General features: G+C 40.8%; 1 protein-coding gene across 1 annotated transcript in view; it reads left to right on the top strand.

The window, feature by feature from the left end:
• LOC128015451 (insulin-like growth factor-binding protein 2-A) overlaps nucleotides 1-21,975 on the top strand; it is a 29,380-nt gene extending 7,405 nt beyond the window's left edge. Inside the window, exons 2-4 of the mRNA XM_052599282.1 lie at nucleotides 15,792-15,961; nucleotides 16,698-16,838; nucleotides 20,812-21,975. Coding sequence (XP_052455242.1) covers nucleotides 15,792-15,961; nucleotides 16,698-16,838; nucleotides 20,812-20,973 — 473 coding nt within the window. The 3' untranslated portion in view covers nucleotides 20,974-21,975. The remainder of the gene's footprint in view (nucleotides 1-15,791; nucleotides 15,962-16,697; nucleotides 16,839-20,811) is intronic.
• The last annotated feature ends 231 nt before the right edge of the window (nucleotides 21,976-22,206 follow it).

Below are 22,206 nucleotides of genomic sequence, written 5' to 3'. Positions count from 1 at the left end.
AATATGCTGATGATACTCTCATTTTAAGTTTCTTACAAAAAGGCATGGACCTGTTATCTTACCACAGTGAAATCGATCATTTTACTCAGTGGTGTGACAAGAACTGTCTTGTGTTAAATGTAAATAAGACACAAGAAATGGGCCTTGACCCAGGAAGTGTATCTGAACATAAGCCTGTGATCATTAAAGACAGATACAGCAAGTGATATATTACAGATACCTGGGGTTTTATATGGACAATGTTCTTTGTTGGAAACTGTAGTAAACCTTACTACATTCGAATTACAACTGGTTGAGGCGGCCAATGGACCAGATTCCGGTCAGAGAATCAGGAGAGCAGGAGAAGTCTTTAGATTGGGACATTTATTTAATCCAATATATGCATCTGCATATGCATCTGGTATGAATTTAGATGTGTTCTACAAAGAAACAAAAGAAAATAATTAAAAATTACTCACTATTAACAAATGTATAAATTGCATATAACATCTACTGACATAATATAATAGCATAGCACCACTATGGTATTTATCAGCAAATAGGCATTTGTAACCCAAATATAATTTACAGAAATGTCTGTACTCAAAGTGATAATATGGTCAACAACAACACAATAAGGGACTGAACAATCCAACAAATCACGGCCGCAAATAACCGATCAAACTGGACACTGCAAACAGTATAAACATCAGAAATGGCAAAAGCATGCATAACATATGACTATTGGATACAATATTGTTCGGACTTACTTGTATTATATGAACAGATTACAGAAACATAGCAGCAGGATAAGACAGACAGCGATCTTCACTGGCAGGTAACGGTAATAAGTGTCCCTCTAGGAAACGTGAATTGAACTTTGGTTCCTAGTTCATGAATAGGCTTTCTGACACAGCCGCCCCAATTATCTGGCAAGATAATTAAACACTTTAAGAAAGTCTGTCGGGGGTGCTCGTGTCATTATCATCAAGATGAGGAAGAGGGATTAATCGCACAACTGGACGAGTGTAAGTTTTGTCTTTAACCTGGACTCTGACTGTACGAATTCTACCATCAGTTCCAGGTAAGGTCTCTGTTATGGTTCCTACAGGCCAGAGTGAGCGTGGTAGTTGTGGATCTGCAACAAGTACAACCTGCCCTACTATCAGTTCCCTGCCCTCGGCGCTCCACTTTTGACGTCCCTGCATCAGCCAGCACTTGGCTATGTCTCCACCTTCGTTTTCCAAGCAGGTTGTTAGAGTCATACAAGACCTGAGGCAGCGATGCATCTCGACAACCCATAAGTAGTAGATTTGGAGTCACAGGGTCCACATCCGCAATATCTGAGGATACATAGCCGAGGGGCTTGGAGTTTAGGATGCTTTCAACTTCTACCAGAAGGGTTTGCAGTACTGGTTCCGGTACTGACTGCTCTCTGAGGATCACATGGAGTGCTGCCTTAACTCATTTTATCTCACGCTCCCAGGTTCCCCCAAAGTGAGGAACATTTGGAGGGTAATGGCGAAACCAAATTTTCTGCTCTGCCAGCTGTTCCTGTAGCTTTGGTGACATGGCTTCAAAGGATTCCCGTAACTCCCGATCACCTCCAACGAAGTTGGTGCCATTGTCGCCATTGTCGCACAACAGCTCCATGGGCTTGCTGCGTCGGGCTATGAAATGGCGCAGGGAGAGCAGAAAAGCATCACTGTCCATATGCTCCAACAGATCCAGATGCACACAACGCGTCGTTAAGCATTTGTAAATAATCCCCCACCTTTTCTCTTGACGGCGCCCAATTTTGACTGCGAATGGGCCAAAGCAGTCAACACCAGTAGAATAGAAAGGTGGTATATACAGATTTAATCTGCAGGGGGGAAGATCTGCCAAACGTGGGATTTGAGGTTTGGCGCGCCAGTACTGACAGTCTCGACAGCTGTGCTGGTGTTTACGGACTGCTTCTCGGCCTCGAAGTATCCAATACTGGCGGCGCAGCTCTGCTAGAACCCTTTCTGAGCCAGGGTGAAGGAGTCGTTGATCTGTCTCCTTAATTAACAGCTTGGTGATAGGATGGCTAGGGTCTAATACTATTGGGTGTATGGCCTCTGGGTCAAGGTCACTAGCACGCCGTAGCCGTCCGCCCACTCTAATGAGACCAGTGCCGTTATCATATTCAGGGGCAAGAGAGCCTAAGCGACTGGTTTGTGGAACAGGATGTCCGGCCTTTAAATGTCTAACATCAGTAGGGAAGGAGTCCATTTGAGCCTGTGCAAGAAGTAGCTTTTCAGCTTCAATATATACAGAAGCCTCTGTTGGATGGTCAATGTCAGTGGTAGCCGCCCCATGCAGGGATCTAACAGTGGCCTGGACGAGCTCTTGCCATGAGTGGAATTGGCTTGGATCTGGAAGAGAACGTCTAAGTATTGAAACAGCGCCAATAAAGGCAGATTTCTTTAATTCATTGCAGTCAGGCTCTACTTCAGTTTCGGGAATTGACTTGTCAGGTGACTGATTCAGGAAGGCTGGACCTGACTTCCACTGATGAGGGCCTGTAAATTCTGTCAGTCTAAGACCTCGTGTGATGTGGTCGGCTGGGTTGTGATTTGAATCCACGTACCTCCATTCAGAAATCTCTGTTAAAGTCTGTATCTCTGCCACACGTGTCCCTACAAACACTTTGTAGCGGCATGATTCAGATGTCAACCAGTACAACACGGTGGTAGAGTCAGACCAGAAAGTGACTTTGTGGACAGGTATGGTCAACTCAGTTTGGATCACCTTGCCCAACTGGACACTGCCATCGGGAAAGAGACTAAGAATGCCAATGTGTAAAACTAAGAACCTTGTGTTTTGCATTTTATGTATTTTATATATCAGACTCATACATTGTATTGTATTCTATTATTATTATTATTATTATTATTATTATTATTGTCTGTTCAGAGAACAACACTGTAGCACTTTGCCCAAGACAAATTTCCCTTCGTGGACAAATAAAGTTTATCCTATCCTATCCTATTCATCGTATAAAACTTCACAATTCAGATTCCAGACCATGAAAAGCAAATACAAAAATAAGTATTTGAAACCATGTATTCATTTAAAAAAAAAAAAATCTTATATTTTACCAATAGATACTTTTGAATGCACCATCCTAGTTGACACAGGGTCTACAGTGACTGTGTATAGAGGCACAGCAACAGCAATCATGGGAGGTGGTAGCTGCCCTCTCCACATTTACCAAGGGATTGATAGAAAATAAGAGAACAAGAGAACAAGAGAAAATAGAGAAAATAGAAGACAGGTTATGGTGCCTGGAGACATGCAAGAGGCAGTGTTAAAGGGCATGCATGGCCCTGGTGGATCAGGCCATTCTGGGGTGACACAGACACTTTGACATATGCGTCAGGCCTCTTAATGACTTAAAAATCAATAATTTAAATAAAATCTAACCGATTTTCTATTTTTCTATTTTTAATTTGCTTTTTATTGTTATTTTTGTTTGTTAATTTTTTATATTGTATGTATGTATTTATTTATTTACTTATTGCACAGGTGTGTGGCCGCAGAGTGCTTTTAATAATTTACACTAGGCCCACACATTGAGGAGTAGGTTAAAAAGACACAGAGGACAACCTTTTCCACTTGAAGTGACATTATTTTTATTGTTAATAACTGTGCAAAATATAATGTAGCATTTTCATTTTCAACAAATGTTGTTGTGTTGTGGGTAACAATGTGCTTAATGCTAAAGTTGCACTTTATTTATTTTTGTGTTGTGAACTGTTATTGAGTTGGATGTGAAAAGAGGCTCCACCCCTTGTGTGTGTGAAAGGGAAAAGAAGGGTTGGGAAGGCTGGGTATCAAAAATAATTTTATTCAAGTGTGCTATTAGTATACTTCTTTTAAACTAAAAATAAGTTTGCTTTTAGTTTACTTTTTATTTTTTATGAAACACATTAAAGTGAAGCCTGAATAAAATGTTTTTGTTTACAAGCATATTTGTTTGTTCTTTCTTTGGATGTTTTGTATGTTCAGATATTATGTAACAAAATATATACACATTAAAACCTAAATAGGAACATAGTAGTATACTTGAAGTATGATGTAAAGTTCACTAGAAAACTAGACTAGTAGTTTACTGAGACTATACTTCAAAAGTATTTAAATATTAAACTGTAAGTTTACCTATAAGTTCACTTTTAGTAAAATTGCAGTACAAACTACAAACATAGAAGTAAACTAGTAGTGTACTCAAAGTTTGCTACTGTTAAACTTAAAGTATACTTAAAAGTATACTTTTATATACTAGAAAAAGTGTTACATAAAGTATTCTTAAAAATATACTTGAACTTTACTTAAGTATACTTAGTAAAATAAACTTAAAAGTATACTACTTTTTCATAAGGGATGGGGGCAGAAGAATGCCTTGCTGGTTCAAGTGCCATCCTCTTGGAAGTCGGGGTGTGTACAGCGTGGGTTGTGGCCAACAACAGCCCTAATAAACACCCCTCGTGTATCAAAACATCTTGTCCTTTTCTGAGAAAGTTGGTTTCAGAAGAAAAATTATCGAAGACAGTGGGAAGAGTGTGCATTAGCCAAGTAAATTATATTGTCCATTGGTGAGAATGGATAAATCAGTTCATACTAAGATGAAAGAAGATGAAGGTTATGCGGGAGCTGGGGCAGGGCATATGTTTGGTTTGCACACCGCAGTGATTTCCAGTCAGTACATGGTAAATTGAGGCTGCGGCTATGAGTGAGAAAGTGAGCTGGCATTACCTGGCACTGCTGAATGCCATGACCTCAGCCGTTGGTGGAGCTGGCACATCGATATTGGTAAACATGGCGCACATGAACTGAATCAGCCAGTTGGAATAAAAACATCAAAATACTCTGGCAGATCAGACTGTGAGGCTTTTAATGCCCAATTTGAGTTATTAGCTCATGCATTTGCTTGATCAGAGGAACAAAAAGCCCTTCCCTCTTTGCTGACAGATGATGCACTTTCATGTTTTTTGCTGCTTGACATTAGTGAGAGGGCTAAGTATGGTGCATTGGTTGGTGCATTGTGATGCTACTTTGCACAGTTTTTCCAGTATTGTTCTGAGTTACACAGCGGTCAGAGAATTCCAGGAGAACCACTATGGACTTAAGCCAATGATTTTGAATCTAGCCAGGCTAGTTTATGCACAGATCACCATCAGTGCAGAGCGAGCTGACCCGAGGTCAGTTCATTAGAGCTCTTTCCCCAGCAGAGCTGCGCATACATAACCAGATCACACAACCCATGTGATTTGGCTGAGGCCTTGGAGTTGGCACTGGAGACGGAAATAGCAGTTGAAGCAGAAATGTGAGGGTCAGCAATTGACTCCTTCTCCACCATCAGGGCAGCTGGAGGGGGTGAAATGGCATCTCCAAAAGTGTCTGAATGAGATTACAGACATGATTTGTGGGATGGCATTGCCTACACCCAGGCTGTAGACACAGGCCCACCTTTGCCGGGGTGTGTTCAGCCAAGACATCTGATTAAGGCAGGAGTGGGAAACGTTGATCCTGGAGGGCCTGTGTCCCTGCACAGTTTAGCTCCAACCCTAATCAAACACACCTGAACAAGCTAATCAAAGTCTTCAGAATACAGGTAGGTTTTTTTTTTTTTTATGGTTGGAGCTAAACTCAGCAGGGACACAGGCCCTCCAGGATCAACGTTCCCCACTCCTAGATTAAGGAATGCCCTACGCTGGCTAAGAATTCAGGAAACAGGAAGGGGGCACAGTGTCTTGTCCTGATCATCACCAGAACAAACAGACTGAGCAAAATGAATAATGGATCAAAGGAACATGGGGTGGGCTTTGTGGGCAGAACAGCCATATTCGATTTTTGCCATATCCCCATTTGCATTTATGACATTGAATGCACCATCCTAGTTGACACAGGGCCTACAGTGACTGTGTATAGAGGCACAGCAACGGCAATCATGGGAGGTGGTAGCTGCCCTCTCCACATTCACCAAGGGATTGATAGAAAATAAGGGAACAAGAAAACAAGATAAAATAGAGAAAATAGAAGACAGGTCATGGTGCCTGGAGACATGCAAAAGGCAGTGTTAAAGGGCATGCATGGCTCCTGTGGATCAGGCAGGCTTGTTGCTCTGCTATTCAGGACTCTACCTCATGAACACTAGCCCTGCTCATTTTGGGAAGGGATATTAGGACCCCTGCAGAGTTGGCCTTTGGTCGGCCCCCATATGCTCCACCTGTACCTGCTGGACCCAAAATATGGTGGACAGGTCCGGGACCGCTTGGACTCTGCCCTTGGATATGCCAGGAGGCAGCTGGTGACTGCAGGTATGTGGCAAAAGAGGGCTTATGACTTGTATGTCCGGGGGCATGACTTTGGGGTGGGGGAGCTAGTTTGGATTTAAAACCTACTGAGGAAAAAAGGGAGTTGCTGGAGCTGGACACCCACTGGGTGGGACCATGCCCATTATTGAAAAAGCTGGGGGAGGTTATCATGTACAGTTGCCTCATAAGGGGCACAAAGTGGAACTGTATCAAGAAAGGTTGGCTCTTTACTGGAGCACTGCAATACCGCTGGGCAGTATGGGACTTCTGACACAAAACGCTGGGACTCCAAGGGGGACAGAGGGGGTTATCGACTCAGGCAGCCAGCAGGTGACATCGCTGTCCAACAACCCTTAGGGTGATCATTAATCTATTAATTAAGTTACTGGAAAGAGAGCGAGAGCGGCAGAGACACACACACACACACACACACAAAGAGAGAGCTTGTGTAAATTAGGCTACCTCTTTGCATCTCTAAACAGCGCTGCCTCCTCGTTAGTGAGAAATGTCATGTGTAGCCTTTAAGTTGCTACACTATATAGGCTAACTGATCAAATCGTCAACTACAACACCTTTTTGTGCAAACTGTGTGACTGTTATTACTGTTAACTATGCGAAGTGAGATGGAACTGTAATGCGGTCAAGAGAGCTGCCTGGAACTATGTTTGCCGTGTATTTCCCAGAAAATAATTGCACACTTTAGAACGTTCATCAGCAAATCAGATTCAAGCATAGTAGTATAAATAGATACAAACAATGAGAAGGACACCATAATCTTTCTTTTCCAGTCTGCTCCTGATGGGATGAAGTTAAGAACTGTTACTAACAATAAAAATGATGGCACTTCGGGTGGAAAAAGTCAACCTCTGTTAGGCTCAATCCCAGTTCTCCCCCTTACTCCTTTGTTTTGTGCGTTCACTTGAAGGGGTAGGGGTGTCTCAATTCTAATTTGGATGGAGGGGAAGGGCGGAAGGGCCAAATAGTCCTTCAAACGAATATTGTTGAGGACCCCACTTAACACGAAGGAGTATGATAAATTTCCCGGCATACATCAATATGGCTACCCGATCAAGCAGAGAGACCCATAAATATAAGTATTTTTAGCATATACAAGGATTTTAATAACACATTATCATTAGTTTTATGTTGCATTAAATCTTGGGTTCATATATACGGTTATTTTCGTTAAAAACGTGTGACAATGGTACTTTAAAATCTTTTGGCGGTCTCCTCCCCCTAAGTGGCCTTGTCAAGTCCCAGAATACGAAATGTATTACGGTATTTTACAGTCAATATTTGTATAATCATGACAGTATTGTTAGAATGTTCTCCAGATTCCATATTTGGTGGTAAAGAAAAAATATATATATTTGTGACAGAAAAATGCATCAAAATATTTCAAAGGAGTTTGGGTGTCACCTGGTGGCTGTTTGTGGCATGGTGCCCTAAAAGAAATCCCACAGGAACCTCAATTTTCTTTTTATCAACTTCAGATTTGGAACATAGTGTTTTTAGATATAAGGCTTTAATTTTATAGCATTTTAAGAGTAAAACCTGGGATTAAAAATATTTATTTTATGTAAAATAAAATAAAAATTGTACACTGTAATTTCTTTACTGTAAATTTAAACTTCTATGACTTTTTGATACTTCCATATTTTGAAATGATTTTACTTCTACAATAAAATTCTTTAAAAAGAGTCCAACCATAGGTCTGTATTCTAAAGTGTTCATTAATTATATCAAATTAAGTTTGGATAGTGCACTTTCACGTCTATTTTCAAAAATGGGGGGTGACGCACTAGCCTAATCCTCAGTGTGCATGCATTGAAAATAATTTAAATGATTTAAATTAGACTGTGGCCATGCCCCCGTGCTAGATTTAATTTATGCATACAATTCATTTTGAAGTCAAGATTTATCAAGAGTAAAAAAAAGAAAAAAAATGTAGAGAAAATGACAAATATCCAGTGATGATGTGTTGAAAAAGAAAAAAAAAAGACAACACAGCAAGTGAAGGAAATCTTATTATCCTATTATTATTATGCACATTCTGCATATACTGAATCTAAGTTAACTATGCAAATATTGAAGTGTTTCAACTGTACTTGCTGTAAATGTACTAAACCATCTGCTTAAATGTAAAATTGTTCTGTTAATTGCTGGACTATTTTTAATTAAACCAAAAATTAAACAAAAAAATAAAATCAAAGCTGACTGAAAAAAGAATAAAAAATAATAATTAATAATAATAAATAATAATAATAAAAAAATATATATAAATACAACTAATTTGAAAATGCAAAACTATAATAATGTTGGATAACTCAGGATCAGATTCATTGTATTATTAAATCTATTATTATGGGCTTTGTCATTATATAGAATATGTACGACTTCTGTAGCATGGCACAGGTTATGACAGGTTTAAGGCTTGTCATTGGCTTACAATAACAATCCTGATAAAGATTTAAATTGTCAGTTGAGGAAACTTTTGTTTCATAACCATTGTGTGTAAACCAGCCATGTGCTTACTGATGAGAACTTGAATCTGCTCTTCTGTCACTGGGAAAGAAAAAAAAAGATCCTTGCAAAGTACATAGGATATTAAATTAGTGTTGAAGCAGTGAAATAGATCTCTATCTTATGGTTTTCAATTCCATCCCATCAGTAAACAGTAGAACAGAGATTTTTGATCCCAAACAGATGGAGAGGAAAAAATGTTATTAAGGCAAGGAGCATGTAGTTCCCATGTACCATCAGTGCTGACCACCATGCTAGAGTTCCAGTGCAGTTTGCATTGGATGATGCCAGATACGATGGTAATGATTAAGCTTGTTGGCATGACCCTACACCAACAACTTGGCATCCCATTCAAACCAGCTTGCCTTTTGAGCATCCATGCAGTTATATTCTCATGGTAGATGTAAAGGTAATGGAAACAACTTACCAACCAGCCCCCCGGTTGTAAAAATGAATCAAATTAGTTGTGTGTTATTTTCTTTCCTGCTGGACAGTGATGATTGGCCCCTACATGTGGATTATTTTAAGAATTGCCATCCTTTGTGGATGCATCGCACCCCCTTTTATTTCCTGAAGGACTTGGAAAACATCTGCAAATTAAAACAGTTCATTCCACTTTCCACTGAATGATTGTACTTGGGGAACATGTGGAGACTTCCAAAAAGTCCACTGCAGCTTATTAAGGGTGGCTTGTAAACACAAATATATGAAAACATGAAGATAAGACTTTTGAACATAGATTCTGGGTTTGATTAAAGTTGTTCTTGGTACAGTATGTACTTAAAGTAAGATTTGAACATTTAAAAAAATTAAAATTAAAAAAAATATATGCTCCATGGTTTCTAGTCATTGCTCAAAGAGAAGATGGTTCAACTGAGTATCTGAAAATCTAAGAATGAAAAGCTATAAATATTTCATTTTAATATCCAGTACTGTGTGCAAGTGTCTTAGGCCACTAGAATTTTCACCAACAAAAAATTGTTTTAAGTCAGTTATTTCTATCTTTTGCTGTAGTGAGGCATATTTTTGCCATGAATTGTAATAATCCAGTGACATTTTTGTTTGCACAACGAGTCTTACAGTAGCCAATGCTCCACACAGCGATCTGATCTCAACATCATCCAGTCTGTCTGAAATAACATGAAGAAACTGAGACTAAATCCAGAAGAACTGTGGCAATGTCTCCAAGACACTTCAAGAAACCTACTGTACCTGCAAAGCTACCTGAAAACAATGTGCAAGTGCACCTAAGACAATTTTTTTTTCAATGTACAGTATAGTGTGGTAACACCAAATGTTTATTTAATTGAGTTATGTTAATAGAAGTTAAATAATAAAATCTATTTATGGCATTATTTTTGACGGGAACCTCACTTTACAGCAAGTACCTAAAACTTTGCAAAGTACTGAGCTTTGCAGGCTTTTTGAAGTGTATTGGTAGTTAGTATGCTACAATTAAGCAAAGACTGTAAGAATAGGGCACAATCTATTATGTTAATATGAAGGAATTTTCCGATTTTTTTTTTTGTTTTGTTTTGTTTTTTTACCTACATTTTAAACTACACATGTGTTTTCGGGTTACATGGTTACTGTCACGTTTATGAACTTTCTGTTTCCTTTTTTGATCACCTTCCTCCTAGTTTTGGTTAATTGATTATTCCCACCTGTTTCCAGTTCCCTCATCACCTCCTGATTGTTTAAATACCCGTTCTGTTGAGTTCTCCCTTGTCCGTGATTGTTTGTATGTTTGAATATAGTGTGACGAGTCAGCTGCCTCCTCCCTGATTATCACCGGCACCCCGTCCTAAATCGCCGCCCTTCACCAGGCTCCCGACTGGAGTGGGTGTGTGAGAGGAGGGGCGCTGGATGAGTCAGGGCTGGCGGCGTGTGATGGGGCACACCTGAAGGAAGTGGAGCCTCATTACCGCCGCTGTTTAAAAGCCCAACGCGCCTCTCCTCAGGAGACCGGTCTCTTCCCCGTGCATGCACGCTGGTGTCCTCGTGGGTCCAGGAAGGGAGCGTTGAGGGACTCCCGCGCCACCAAGACGTGAGCTGCCGGACCCGCGATCCGGAGGAGAACCGCACCCGTTTACACGGCCGACGGGCCAGGATGCCGGGCCGTCCATCCCCTACCAGTGCCGCGGCCAATGAGAGAGACGCGGCCGCTAGGAGAAGCCGCCGCCCCTCGCGCCCCGGACCTAGGAGGGGAGCGCGTGCGGCCGCCGGACTCCGCCCCTTGCCTGGACCCTTCCTCGGTGAACACTGCCCGACCCACACAAACCCCGCAGCACAACGAGGACACCAGATTCCCTGTTATTTTGGACACTTTCCCCCTTTGGCCACTTTTATTCCCTGTTATTTTATGATTTCTGTTAATAAAAGCCTCTCTGAGGCCTGACGCCACGCCCACTGTGTCTGTCTTGTGCTCCTCCCGTGACAATAGATGTTTGCAACCTAACCTAAATGTGTTAATGCTAAATGTAATCTTGTATATTGTCTGTTTTCCCCTTCTTCATCAGTAAACTCCTTATTTGTTCAAGATCCTCTTCTCGCACTTTGTTTTACGTTTAGCACTACCTTAGTTTGTAACAGAATCACGGACCTAAAGAGTATAGTTAATTTAGCTGCGTTTTTCTTTCTTTTTGTTTTTTTCTTTCTTTTTTTCCTCTCCCGGAATGGTCATCCCAGCAGTCCGTCTCCTATGCCTGGAGCAACTGAACTGTTCGTTGGAGGACCATACCAGGGACTTTTTAGATCTGGCGTGCCTTACTCACTTCCCTGACCGCTCGCTCTCTAACTTCTTCTACACCGGCCTGAGCGAGCGGTGTAAGGCAAGCCTACCAGCGAATGGTCCCCGAGAGGATTTCACCGCTTTTGTGGAGTGGGTGCTAGGGAAAAACAGATCTTCATGGACCGTCAGCACCGCCAAAGAGGATATCTCCAGCCCCACTCCCGACCCAGAGACCAGCCAGCCACCATCACGCCGCATGGAGCCAGAGCCCACCGCAGCCGCAGAGCCCGAACCATTCATGGACAATGAGCAGGACCTTGAGAGCGCGACTGACCAGGTGTGTGAGCCGGCAACACCGTGCATCGTGGGAGTCCTCGTGGAGATCGAGGGCGTGGAGGAAAGCCCTGCCCACACTCCTGCGACTGAGGGTGAGCTGTATGCGATCTCGGGGAAAAAACATGGAGCAACTTATGGATCTGATGGACTGGTCTATGGAGGTAATCCCTAATTTTCCTGTTTCCCCGCTGGTTCCGTCCAGCCCTGATCCCCCTTTATACCCTCTCAGTCTCCCACTTCTACCTCCTCCAGTCATTTCCTCTGCTCCATTTCCGCTGGTTCCGTCCAGCCATGAATTTTGTTTCTCCGATGGTTCCGCCAAGCCCTGAATTTTCTGTTTCTCCGCTGGTTCCGTCCAGCCCTGAATCTTCTGTGTCTCCGCTGGTTCCGCCCAGCTCTGAATCTCCTGTGTTCCCTCCCGGCCTCCCTCTCCCACTTCCTCCAGGACCTGCTGGTCCCTCTGCTCCACTTCCGCTGGTTCCGTCCAGCCCTGATCCTCTTGTCTTTCCTCCCATCCTTCCTCTCTCCTTCTCCTCCCAGACCAGCCAGTTCCTCGTCATCCCTGCTGGTGCCAGTCAGTCCCGCAGCTCACCCTCAGTCCACGCCATCTGGGCGCGATGGTTCACCGCTGGACTGCCAGTCTCCAGCTCCTCCTTGGCGCGTTAAGGCCCTGTCTCAGCCTCCAGCCTCCGAGCCCTGGACTCCTCCTCGGTCCTTCGACCCAGCGGCTCCGCCTTGGCTCTTAGCTCCCTCGTCTCCACCGTGGCCTGGCATCCCACCTGCTCCACCGGGCTCCCTCGTCCCTCCGGCTCCACCTTGGCATGCCTTACTCACTTCTCTGACCGCTCGCTCTCTAACTTCTTCTACACCGGCCTGACCGAGCGGTGTAAGGCAAGCCTACCAGCGAATGGTCCCCAAGAGGATTTCGCTGCTTTTGTGGAGTGGGTGCTGGAGAAAAACGGATCTTCATGGACCGTCATGTGTGAGCCGCAGAGCCCGAACCATTCATGGACAATGAGCAGGACCTTGAGAGCGCAACTGACCAGGTGTGTGAGCCGGCAACACCGTGCATCGTGGGAGTCCTCGTGGAGATCGAGGGCGTGGAGGAAAGCCCTGCCCACACTCCTGCGACTGAGGGTGAGCTGTATGCGATCTCGGGAAAAAACATGGAGCAACTTATGGATCTGATGGACTGGTCTATGGAGGTAATCCCTAATTTTCCTGTTTCCCCGCTGGTTCCGTCCAGCCCTGATCCCCCTGTATACCCTCTCAGTCTCCCACTTCTACCTCCTCCAGTCATTTCCTCTGCTCCATTTCCGCTGGTTCCGTCCAGCCATGAATTTTGTTTCTCCGCTGGTTCCGCCAAGCCCTGAATTTTCGGTTTCTCCGCTGGTTCCGCCCAGCCCTGAATTTTTTGTTTCTCCGCTGGTTCCGTCCAGCCCTGAATCTTCTGTGTCTCCGCTGGTTCCGCCCAGCTCTGAATCTTCTGTGTCTCCACTGGTTCCGCCCAGCTCTGAATCTCCTGTGTTCCCTCCCGGCCTCCCTCTCCCACCTCCTCCAGGACCTGCTGGTCCCTCTGCTCCACTTCCGCTGGTTCCGTCCAGCCCTGATCCTCTTGTCTTTCCTCCCATCCTTCCTCTCTCCTTCTCTTCCCAGACCAGCCAGTTCCTCGTCATCCCTGCTGGTGCCAGTCAGTCCCGCAGCTCACCCTCAGTCCACGCCATCTGGGCGCGATGGTTCACCGCTGGACTGCCAGTCTCCAGCTCCTCCTTGGCGCGTTAAGGCCCTGTCTCAGCCTCCAGCCTCCGAGCCCTGGACTCCTCCTCGGTCCTTCGACCCAGCGGCTCCGCCTTGGCTCTTAGCTCCCTCGTCTCCACCGTGGCCTAGCATCCCACCTGCTCCACCGGGCTCCCTTGTCCCTCCGGCTCCACCTTGGTCAGTCGTCGACCATCCGCCGCCTCGGGACTCCACTCCTCTGGTTCCACCTCGTCACTCCATCCCTCCGGCTCCGTCAGGCTCCTCCTTCCCTCCGGTTCCACCTCCATCCTCGGTCTCTCCGGCTCCACAGTGGTCTGCCAGGACCCCGCCTCCGCCTTGGTCGCCTGAGCCTTCTGCTGGTATTCCTCTTGCGGTGCGAGGACGCACCGTTCCGGGAGTGGGCGAACTGTCACGTTTATGAACTTTCTGTTTCCTTTTTTGGTCACCTTCCTCCTAGTTTTGGTTAATTGATTCTTCCCACCTGTTTCCAGTTCCCTCATCACCTCCTGATTGTTTAAATACCCGTTCTGTTGAGTTCTCCCTCGTCCGTGATTGTTTGTATGTTTGAATATAGATGGTTGCAACCTAACCTAAATGTGTTAATGCTAAATGTAATCTTGTATATTGTCTGTTTTCCCCTTCTTCATCATTAAACTCCTTATTTGTTCCAGATCTTCTCGCACTTTGTTTTACGTTTAGCACTACCTTAGTTTGTAACAGTTACAATGATTAATGGATAATGTCCTAGAAAATTTCTAGTATCTTTTCTATTTTTCTTACAGTGTACTAATTGATCAAAAATTGCAAGTACAAGTTAGAAGCTACTAACATAGTGTATCATTCAACAATTATTAAATTATTGTTATTACTATTAAATTGAACAACTGCAAATAGCAGCTAACTTTATTCACTTGATGTCTGTACTGATAGGCATTTTTGGTTTTCTCTTTTGTAATTTGGATGGAAAATGTGTTTGGAAAATTTGTCACTTATCTAAAGTTGCTAAAAGTTGTCAAATTTAAGTTGCTAGGGTGGTCTGAAAAGTTGCTCAATTTAGCAACAAAATTGCTAAGCTGGCAACACTGCTTCAGGTCAGGCATGTGTGCTTGATGAAACTGACTGGATTGTTCATTGCGTTCTAAACTTCCATTCAACGGCAAAGCCGTTCGAGCGGCCATCTTACTTTTCCCAACCGGTGGAGAGCACCATTGACTAACAGCTAAAACACTGACTAAAAATCACCTGATTTTAAGTGTATTAGTCACAAAGGATACATTTTTAGGATAAGTGTATGGAAATAAATTCATACTAAGATGTTTTCTGCAATGTTAGTGTTCTTTTCGGGCCAGATAAGCGCTATATTGAAATCGTTTAGGTGGGTGTGTCAGCTGCACACTTGCCGACAAAGGTGACTGATCCAACATAAAATATATTTCTTTATGTACGTAATTATGCATGAACATGAATATATATCAATCTAAAATAGTCAGAATATAAACACTTATTATAGGTGTACCCTAGTGATTCAGGACAGGCTAAAAACACGGTTTGGAAAATGGATTCATGGTGTACTCACTTATATACATTTTGTAAATTTTGAACACATAAAAAAGTTACGGACCGCAGCTCTGATTGGTTGATTTCTTACCGGGAGCGATGTATTCCTGCAAATGGCAATAGGACCACTGGGAAGAGCCAGATGAGCTAGATTTTTTTTCACAGATTATCTGTCTCATATTCTACTGTCAGGACATAATGACAGGTTTAACAAATATGTAAAAAATACATTTTTACAAAAGGTACCTACTGCAGCTTTAATTTGGAAACTTGTTTTTATTTATTTTTTATTTTGGGACAATTTGTCTGATCCTGCATTGCACAGAGAAAGGTAGCTTCATCTGGAGGGGTTATTATATATATATATATACATACATACATACATACATACATATATATATATATATATATATATATATATATATATATATATATATATATATATATATATATATATATAGGTTATTATATATGAATAACCTTACTTTTAATAATCAATCATAAAAGATAAGCATATTAAGATCACGTTTTGACTAATTTAAAAAATCTATGTGTAATATCATTAGGTGAGGTGCAGGACTCTTTGGACATTGGTCTGACTGAGGTTCCTCCCATAAGGAAGCCCACCAAAGACAGTACCTGGAAGGAGAGTGCTGTCCTTCAACACCGTCAGCAGCAGAAGACCAAGATGAGGTACAATAAAGTTGAGGATCCTAAAGTGCCCTATGCCAAACAGGTAGGTGATGAAAATAAAATCAAAATCAATAAAATCTTCTCTCTGATGTTTGAGTGTTTTTGTGCGGAACTGCTCATGCTGAATTGCAGAGACAAGATTATATTTTGCCTAGAGTGTATATTTTAGAGTGGGGTACACATTTATGCATTCTAATGTCTCAGTACGTAAATTCTAAATCTTCCATATCTGTTCCAAACCCAGACAAAACACGTACCAATTGGCCTATGATTAATAATTTAGCTTACCACAATGGGTGCTTTGACCACAATACTGTGATAAAATCTGACCAGTCTGCAAACTTCAAATGCACAGTAACATGTGCAAAGCATTTTTTTTCAGGCTCACACACCCAATGCTTTGCAGGTTGTACTGTCAGGTCATATTACCTAAACACCCACAAATCAAGCATTCTGCGTTAGTTCAGGCAGGCCTCATAGTGAAGCCCGCTATCAGCTAACATCAGCTGATTCAAAAATTCAAGCCAGCCCCTATCAGCTAATCCGATTCCAATGCACTCTTTGGCAAATCTTAAACATTGCGCCTTACTTAAATCCAGCTTTGCAATTTGCAATACATCTCCACCCCAGCTCCTCCTTTAACTTGTGTTAACTTAAACAATGCCATTCTCTTGTCATTGTTGCATGCTCTGTTCTCAAAGGGGGATTTGGTATGACAACATTAAGGACCAAGCAATCTGGCCACAATTTACATTCACACATTTATTTATATATTTTAGAGCCAGTGTCAGCAGGAGCTTGACGAGGTGCTGGAAAGGATTGTAAAAATGCCCTTCAGAGATAACAGGGGCCCCCTGGAGGACCTTTATTCCCTGCACATACCCAACTGTGACAAGAGGGGGCAGTACAACCTTAAACAGGTATTTAATTCCCTATTTAGCAGCAAAAGTTCAAGTTCATTTTTGTAGATTTGCCATATCTGGATGCACATTAAATACATTATCTAAATGTTTTATTAAATTTTGTCAGCCTAGCTCTGCTTACCTCACTCTGGTGACATTTCTCCCATTTCAAAACTTATTTTCTTAATCTCTCTCGCTATCTTTTATTTATTGTCACGCCTCATTTGATTCATTTAATGTGGAGAACTTATTCTGCTCATCCATAGAAATCATTTAAATGTATGCATTTACCAGGGATTTTTAAACAAAGTAACTTATGATGCATTTAAGGCATAAATCTGATCAGTTTATGCATTCTTGAATCAAACCCATGATCTTGGCATTACTAATGTCATGTTTTACTTTTAACTTTACAGGAATACAAACAAATAGATGCCTTAAAGGAATATTAAAGGAATACAAGTAAAAATCAATTTGTGGCCAAATTTTAATTGCATAAAAAAGAATATATGCATGACGTACAGTCAAACCAAAAATCATTCAGACACCAGATATCATTTTTTAAACAAATTTGTTTTTATTAGTGGGTGCAGGACACTATAGTTCATTTACAGTATGTAAGTGAGGATAGCAAAATAAAGTAAACTGTGACATATTATGCCACCAAATTCTGCATACAGTGGACTACCAGTAAAATACAAACCCTATTCCAAAAAAGTTGGGACACTGTACAAATTGTGAGTAAAAAAGGAATGGAATAATTTACAAATCTCATAAACTTATATTTTATTTACAATAGAATATAGACAACATATATGTTGAAAGTGAGACATTTTTAAATGCCATGCCAAATATTGGCTCATTTTTGATTTCATGAGAGCTACACATTCCAAAAAAGTTGGGACAGGTAGCAGTAAGTTGCCGGAAAAGTTAAATGTACATAAGAGGAACAGCTGGACCAATTTGCAACTTATTAGGTCAATTGGCAACATGATTGGGTATAAAAAAAAGGCCTCTCAGAGTGGCAGTGCTTCAGAAGTCAAGATGGGCAGAGGATCACCAATTCCCCCAATGTTGCGGCAAAAAATTGTGGCGTAATATCAGAAAGATGTTTCTCACAGAAAAATTGCAAAGACTTTGAAGTTATCATCATCTACAGTACATAATACCATCCAATGATTCAGATAATCTGAAACAATCTCTATGTGTAAAGGGTCAATGCCGGAAAACCATACTGTATGCCCATGATCTCCAGGCCCTTAGACAGCACTGCATCACATACAGGAATGCTACTGTAATGAAAATCACAACATGGGCTCAGGAATACTTACAGAAAACATTGTCAGTGAACACAATCCACTGCGCCATTCGCCGTTGCCGGCTAAAACTCTATAGGTAAAAAAAGAAGCCATATCTAAACATGATCCAGAAGCAAAGGTATTTTCTCTGAGCCAAGGCTCATTTAAAATGAACTGTGGCAAAGTGGAAAACTGTTCTGTGTTCAGATGAATCAAAATTTGAAGTTCTTTTTGGAAAACTGGGATGCCATGTCATCCATACTAAAGAGTTCTAGAACAAGTTCTAGAACAACATATGCTCCCATCCAGATATTGTCTCTTTCAGGGAAGACTTTGCATTTTCCAACATGACAATGCCAGACCACATACTGCATCAATTACAACATCATGGCTGTGTAGAAGAAGGATCCGGGTACTAAAATGGCCAGCCTGCAGTCCAGATCTTTCACCCATAGTAAACATTTGGCTCATCATAAAGAGGAAGATGCGACAAAGAAGACCTAAGACAGCTGAGCAACTAGAAGCCTGTATTAGACAAGAATGAGACAACATTCCCATTCCTAAACTTGAGCAACTTGTCTCCTCAGTCCCCAGACATTTGCAGACTGTTATATAAAGAAGAGGGGATGCCACACAGTAGTAACATGGCCTTGTCCCAACTTTTTTGAGATGTGTTGATGCCATGAAATGTAAAATTCAACTTATTTTTCCCTTAAAATGATACATTTTCTCAGTTTAAACATTTGATATGAAACATTTGATATGATTTGAAACTTCCACATCAATGCATTCTGTTTTTATTCACAATTTGTACAGTGTCCCAACTTTTTTGGAATCGCGTTTGTAGATACGAATTTGGGACCTAAAGTTATTCAGACACTTTAACCTGATCATGTTTTGCGTAAGTGTCATCTGACATTATCAAGATTAATTCGTCCTGACACAGTTTAACTCAGAGTTCTTGTCCTATTTTACCATTTTCTAAACTATAGTGAATAAACTGTGATAATGTGTAAAATGTTGAAGGGTTTGAATACATTTTGGTTTGACTCTATATGTATATACACTGTCATTCAAAAGTCTGGGATCAGTAATGTCTTATGTTCATCAGGGCTGCATTTATATGATCAAAAATACAGAAGAAAAACCAAACATTAATCTTGCAAAATGTTATTACAATATAAAATAATGGTTTCTATTTTAATATATTTTAAAATATCGTTTATTTCTGCAGAATTTCCATCAGGCATTACTCTAAAGTATCACATGATCCTTAAGAGACCATTCTAATATGCTGATTTATTATTAGAATTATCAATGTTGACCACAGTTGTGCTGCCAAATATTTTTTTGGAAACTGCAATACTTTTTTTCAGGATTCTTTGATAAATAAAAAGTTAAACAGAACAGCGTTTATTCAAAATATAAATATTTTCTAAAAATATAAATCTTTGCTATCACTTCTTAAAAATTTGACACATCCTTACAGAATAAAAGTTTTAATTTCTTAAAAAAGAAAATAACTGTAGTGTAGATTATTAGAAAATATTTGTATTTTAAATATAATGCTCTTCTTTTTAACGTTTTATTTCTCAAAGAATCCTGAAAAAAATGATCATGGGTTCAAGTGCACAAACCTTTCCAGGACTGATAATAAATCAACATTTTATAAGGATCATGTTACAGTGAAGACTGGAGCAATGATGCTGAACATTCAGCTTTAATATCACAGGAATAAAATAGATTTGAATGTATATTAAAACAGAAAAACTTTATTTTACATCATAATAATATTTTACAATATTATTTTATTTGTTCCTGATTTTTTTATCAAATAAAAGCATAATTGAGAGGGACTTTAAAAAACATTTAAAAAAAAATCATTCTGATCCCAGACTTTTGACCTGTTTTGACCTGTAGTAACTTGTATTCTTTTTGGCTCATTAAAAATTAATCTTGCTGCTGCGTTCTGGATTAATTGCCAAGAGAGCACTGCAATAGTCCAGCCTGGACAGAACAAGAGCTTGAACAAGGAGTTGTGCAGCACGTTCTCGAAAGAAAGGGCCTGATCTTCTTGATGTTGAATAATTTAGGATCAGAACGCACACACACACACACACACATTAAAGTTTTAGAGTTTACGCATTCTGTTGTCAAAATTGGATATTACTTGACACAAAAAAAGGTAACCAATATTTTCCATCAGGGTAAAAAATGCATATTATTTACATCTTATTATGTAAACACAAGCATGTTACACACACTCTAAAAAACGCTGGGTTGTTTTTTCAACCCAACTGCTGGTTTGGGTTGAAAATATGTCTCTGCTTTAACCCAGCGGGGCTGGGTTGAGGACGCGGACGTGAAGGAGAGCACGCACGTCACGTCAAAATCGTATGTCTCCAGTGCGAGCAGCCGCCTAAAGATGCATCTTTAGTATTTTTTGTATTCCCCTTCACTTCCATTGTGTGTGTGTTTAACTGTAAAAGAAAATACTAAAATACTATAAAAATGTGCTTGTGGTAATCAACATTCTATTAGAAATGCTGTCGATTAAAGTTACAGTACAGCTTGTTGTACAAACACATTCCTTTCAAATCTTTAAACTGTTTATTTCAGTTCTAAAAACATATTTTTTACTTATAAAACTTATTTTTACTTAATACTTATTTTGACTTTTGTGTGCGTTTCAGTGTAAGATGTCTGTGAATGGACATCGTGGTGAATGCTGGTGTGTGGATCCACACACAGGAAGACCCATCCTCAATTCTCCACTGATGAGGGGTGATCCCAACTGCAGCCAGTACCTTGATGCCCTAGAGATGGATCCCTCTGTGGACCCTCAAAACTACTGATATTCTGAACCTTCCCATCCCTCCCCATCCTGACCTTCAAGCCTACAATCACCCATGCCCCTAAATGAGTCAGTGTTTTACACACTCTAAACAAGCTACCTATACAACTTGTGTGTTTATACATATTTGTGCTTCTGGGTTTGAGATGGTTTGAAACAGTATTGTTAGTTAAAGTACTGATAACTGAGCTTATAGTACTCATTAAATCCAAGCTAAGTGATGACATATGACCTGAGGACTGAGATTAGCAGGCTTGTACTACTTCTTTTCTGTAGGAAAATGTCTAGAATTGTGAACTTAGCTTTAATACTTTAACATACTTCGTAAATATCTAGTGCTAATCGTGATATATAAGTTGTATTCCTCTCATGATGTTACTGGTGCTATTTGTTTCAATACACTTCTTTTATAGGTTGTCTCCTCTCATATTGTGCAGGGAATTCTATGGTAATGGATTTTATAGGACAGGACAGTGCTCCTTTTGACATACACTGTAGCACTACATTGTAAGTGGGTCAGCTAGTGCCTTACCTTAAATGATTTACATAAGTTATATTGGGCTGCTTATGAGGTCTTAAAATATTTTAGTTTAAAAGACAAAAAATAAATAAATGATTTGTGCTAACAAAAGTTGTTTATTTAGGACTACACAGTCTGTACTAATGCGGTTGATGTTTTGTTCCAATTCCATGTAACTACTGACATCTGGTGGTCGCACAAAGGAAGAGAAAACAATTATAATACAGCATAAAACCATTCACTATTTTTACTTTAGGACTACACAGTCTGTACTAATGCGGTTGATGTTTTGTTCCAATTCCATGTAACTACTGACATCTGGTGGTCACACAAAGGAAGAGAAAACAATTATAATACAGCATAAAACCATTCACTAACTATTTTTACTTAACACTGTGATTTACTCTGTTAGGTGTCATTGTCACTTGGTATTTTGGACATGATTTTTTTAAGTGTACACGAATAAAGAAGTATTTCCAGGAATTACTTGCAGCTTTGTTTTTTTCCAAGTGACAAAAGTCAGGTGTCTTCAATTCATTAATGAGGGCAGAACAAACACGTTACCTAAATCTTAAATATAATATACACTCACTGGCCGCTTTATTGGGTACAGCTTGAAAGTACCGGGTTGGACCCTTTTGCCTTCAGAACTGCCTTAATTCTTTAAGGCAAATATTCAACAAGGTGTTGGAGACATTCCTCAGAGATTTTACA

Source organism: Carassius gibelio, chromosome A6, assembly GCF_023724105.1.
Source record: "Carassius gibelio isolate Cgi1373 ecotype wild population from Czech Republic chromosome A6, carGib1.2-hapl.c, whole genome shotgun sequence".
NCBI classification, from domain to species: Eukaryota; Metazoa; Chordata; class Actinopteri; order Cypriniformes; family Cyprinidae; genus Carassius; species Carassius gibelio.
Note: the sequence above shows the minus strand (reverse complement) of the source record. Positions and strands in the feature narration are given on the sequence as shown.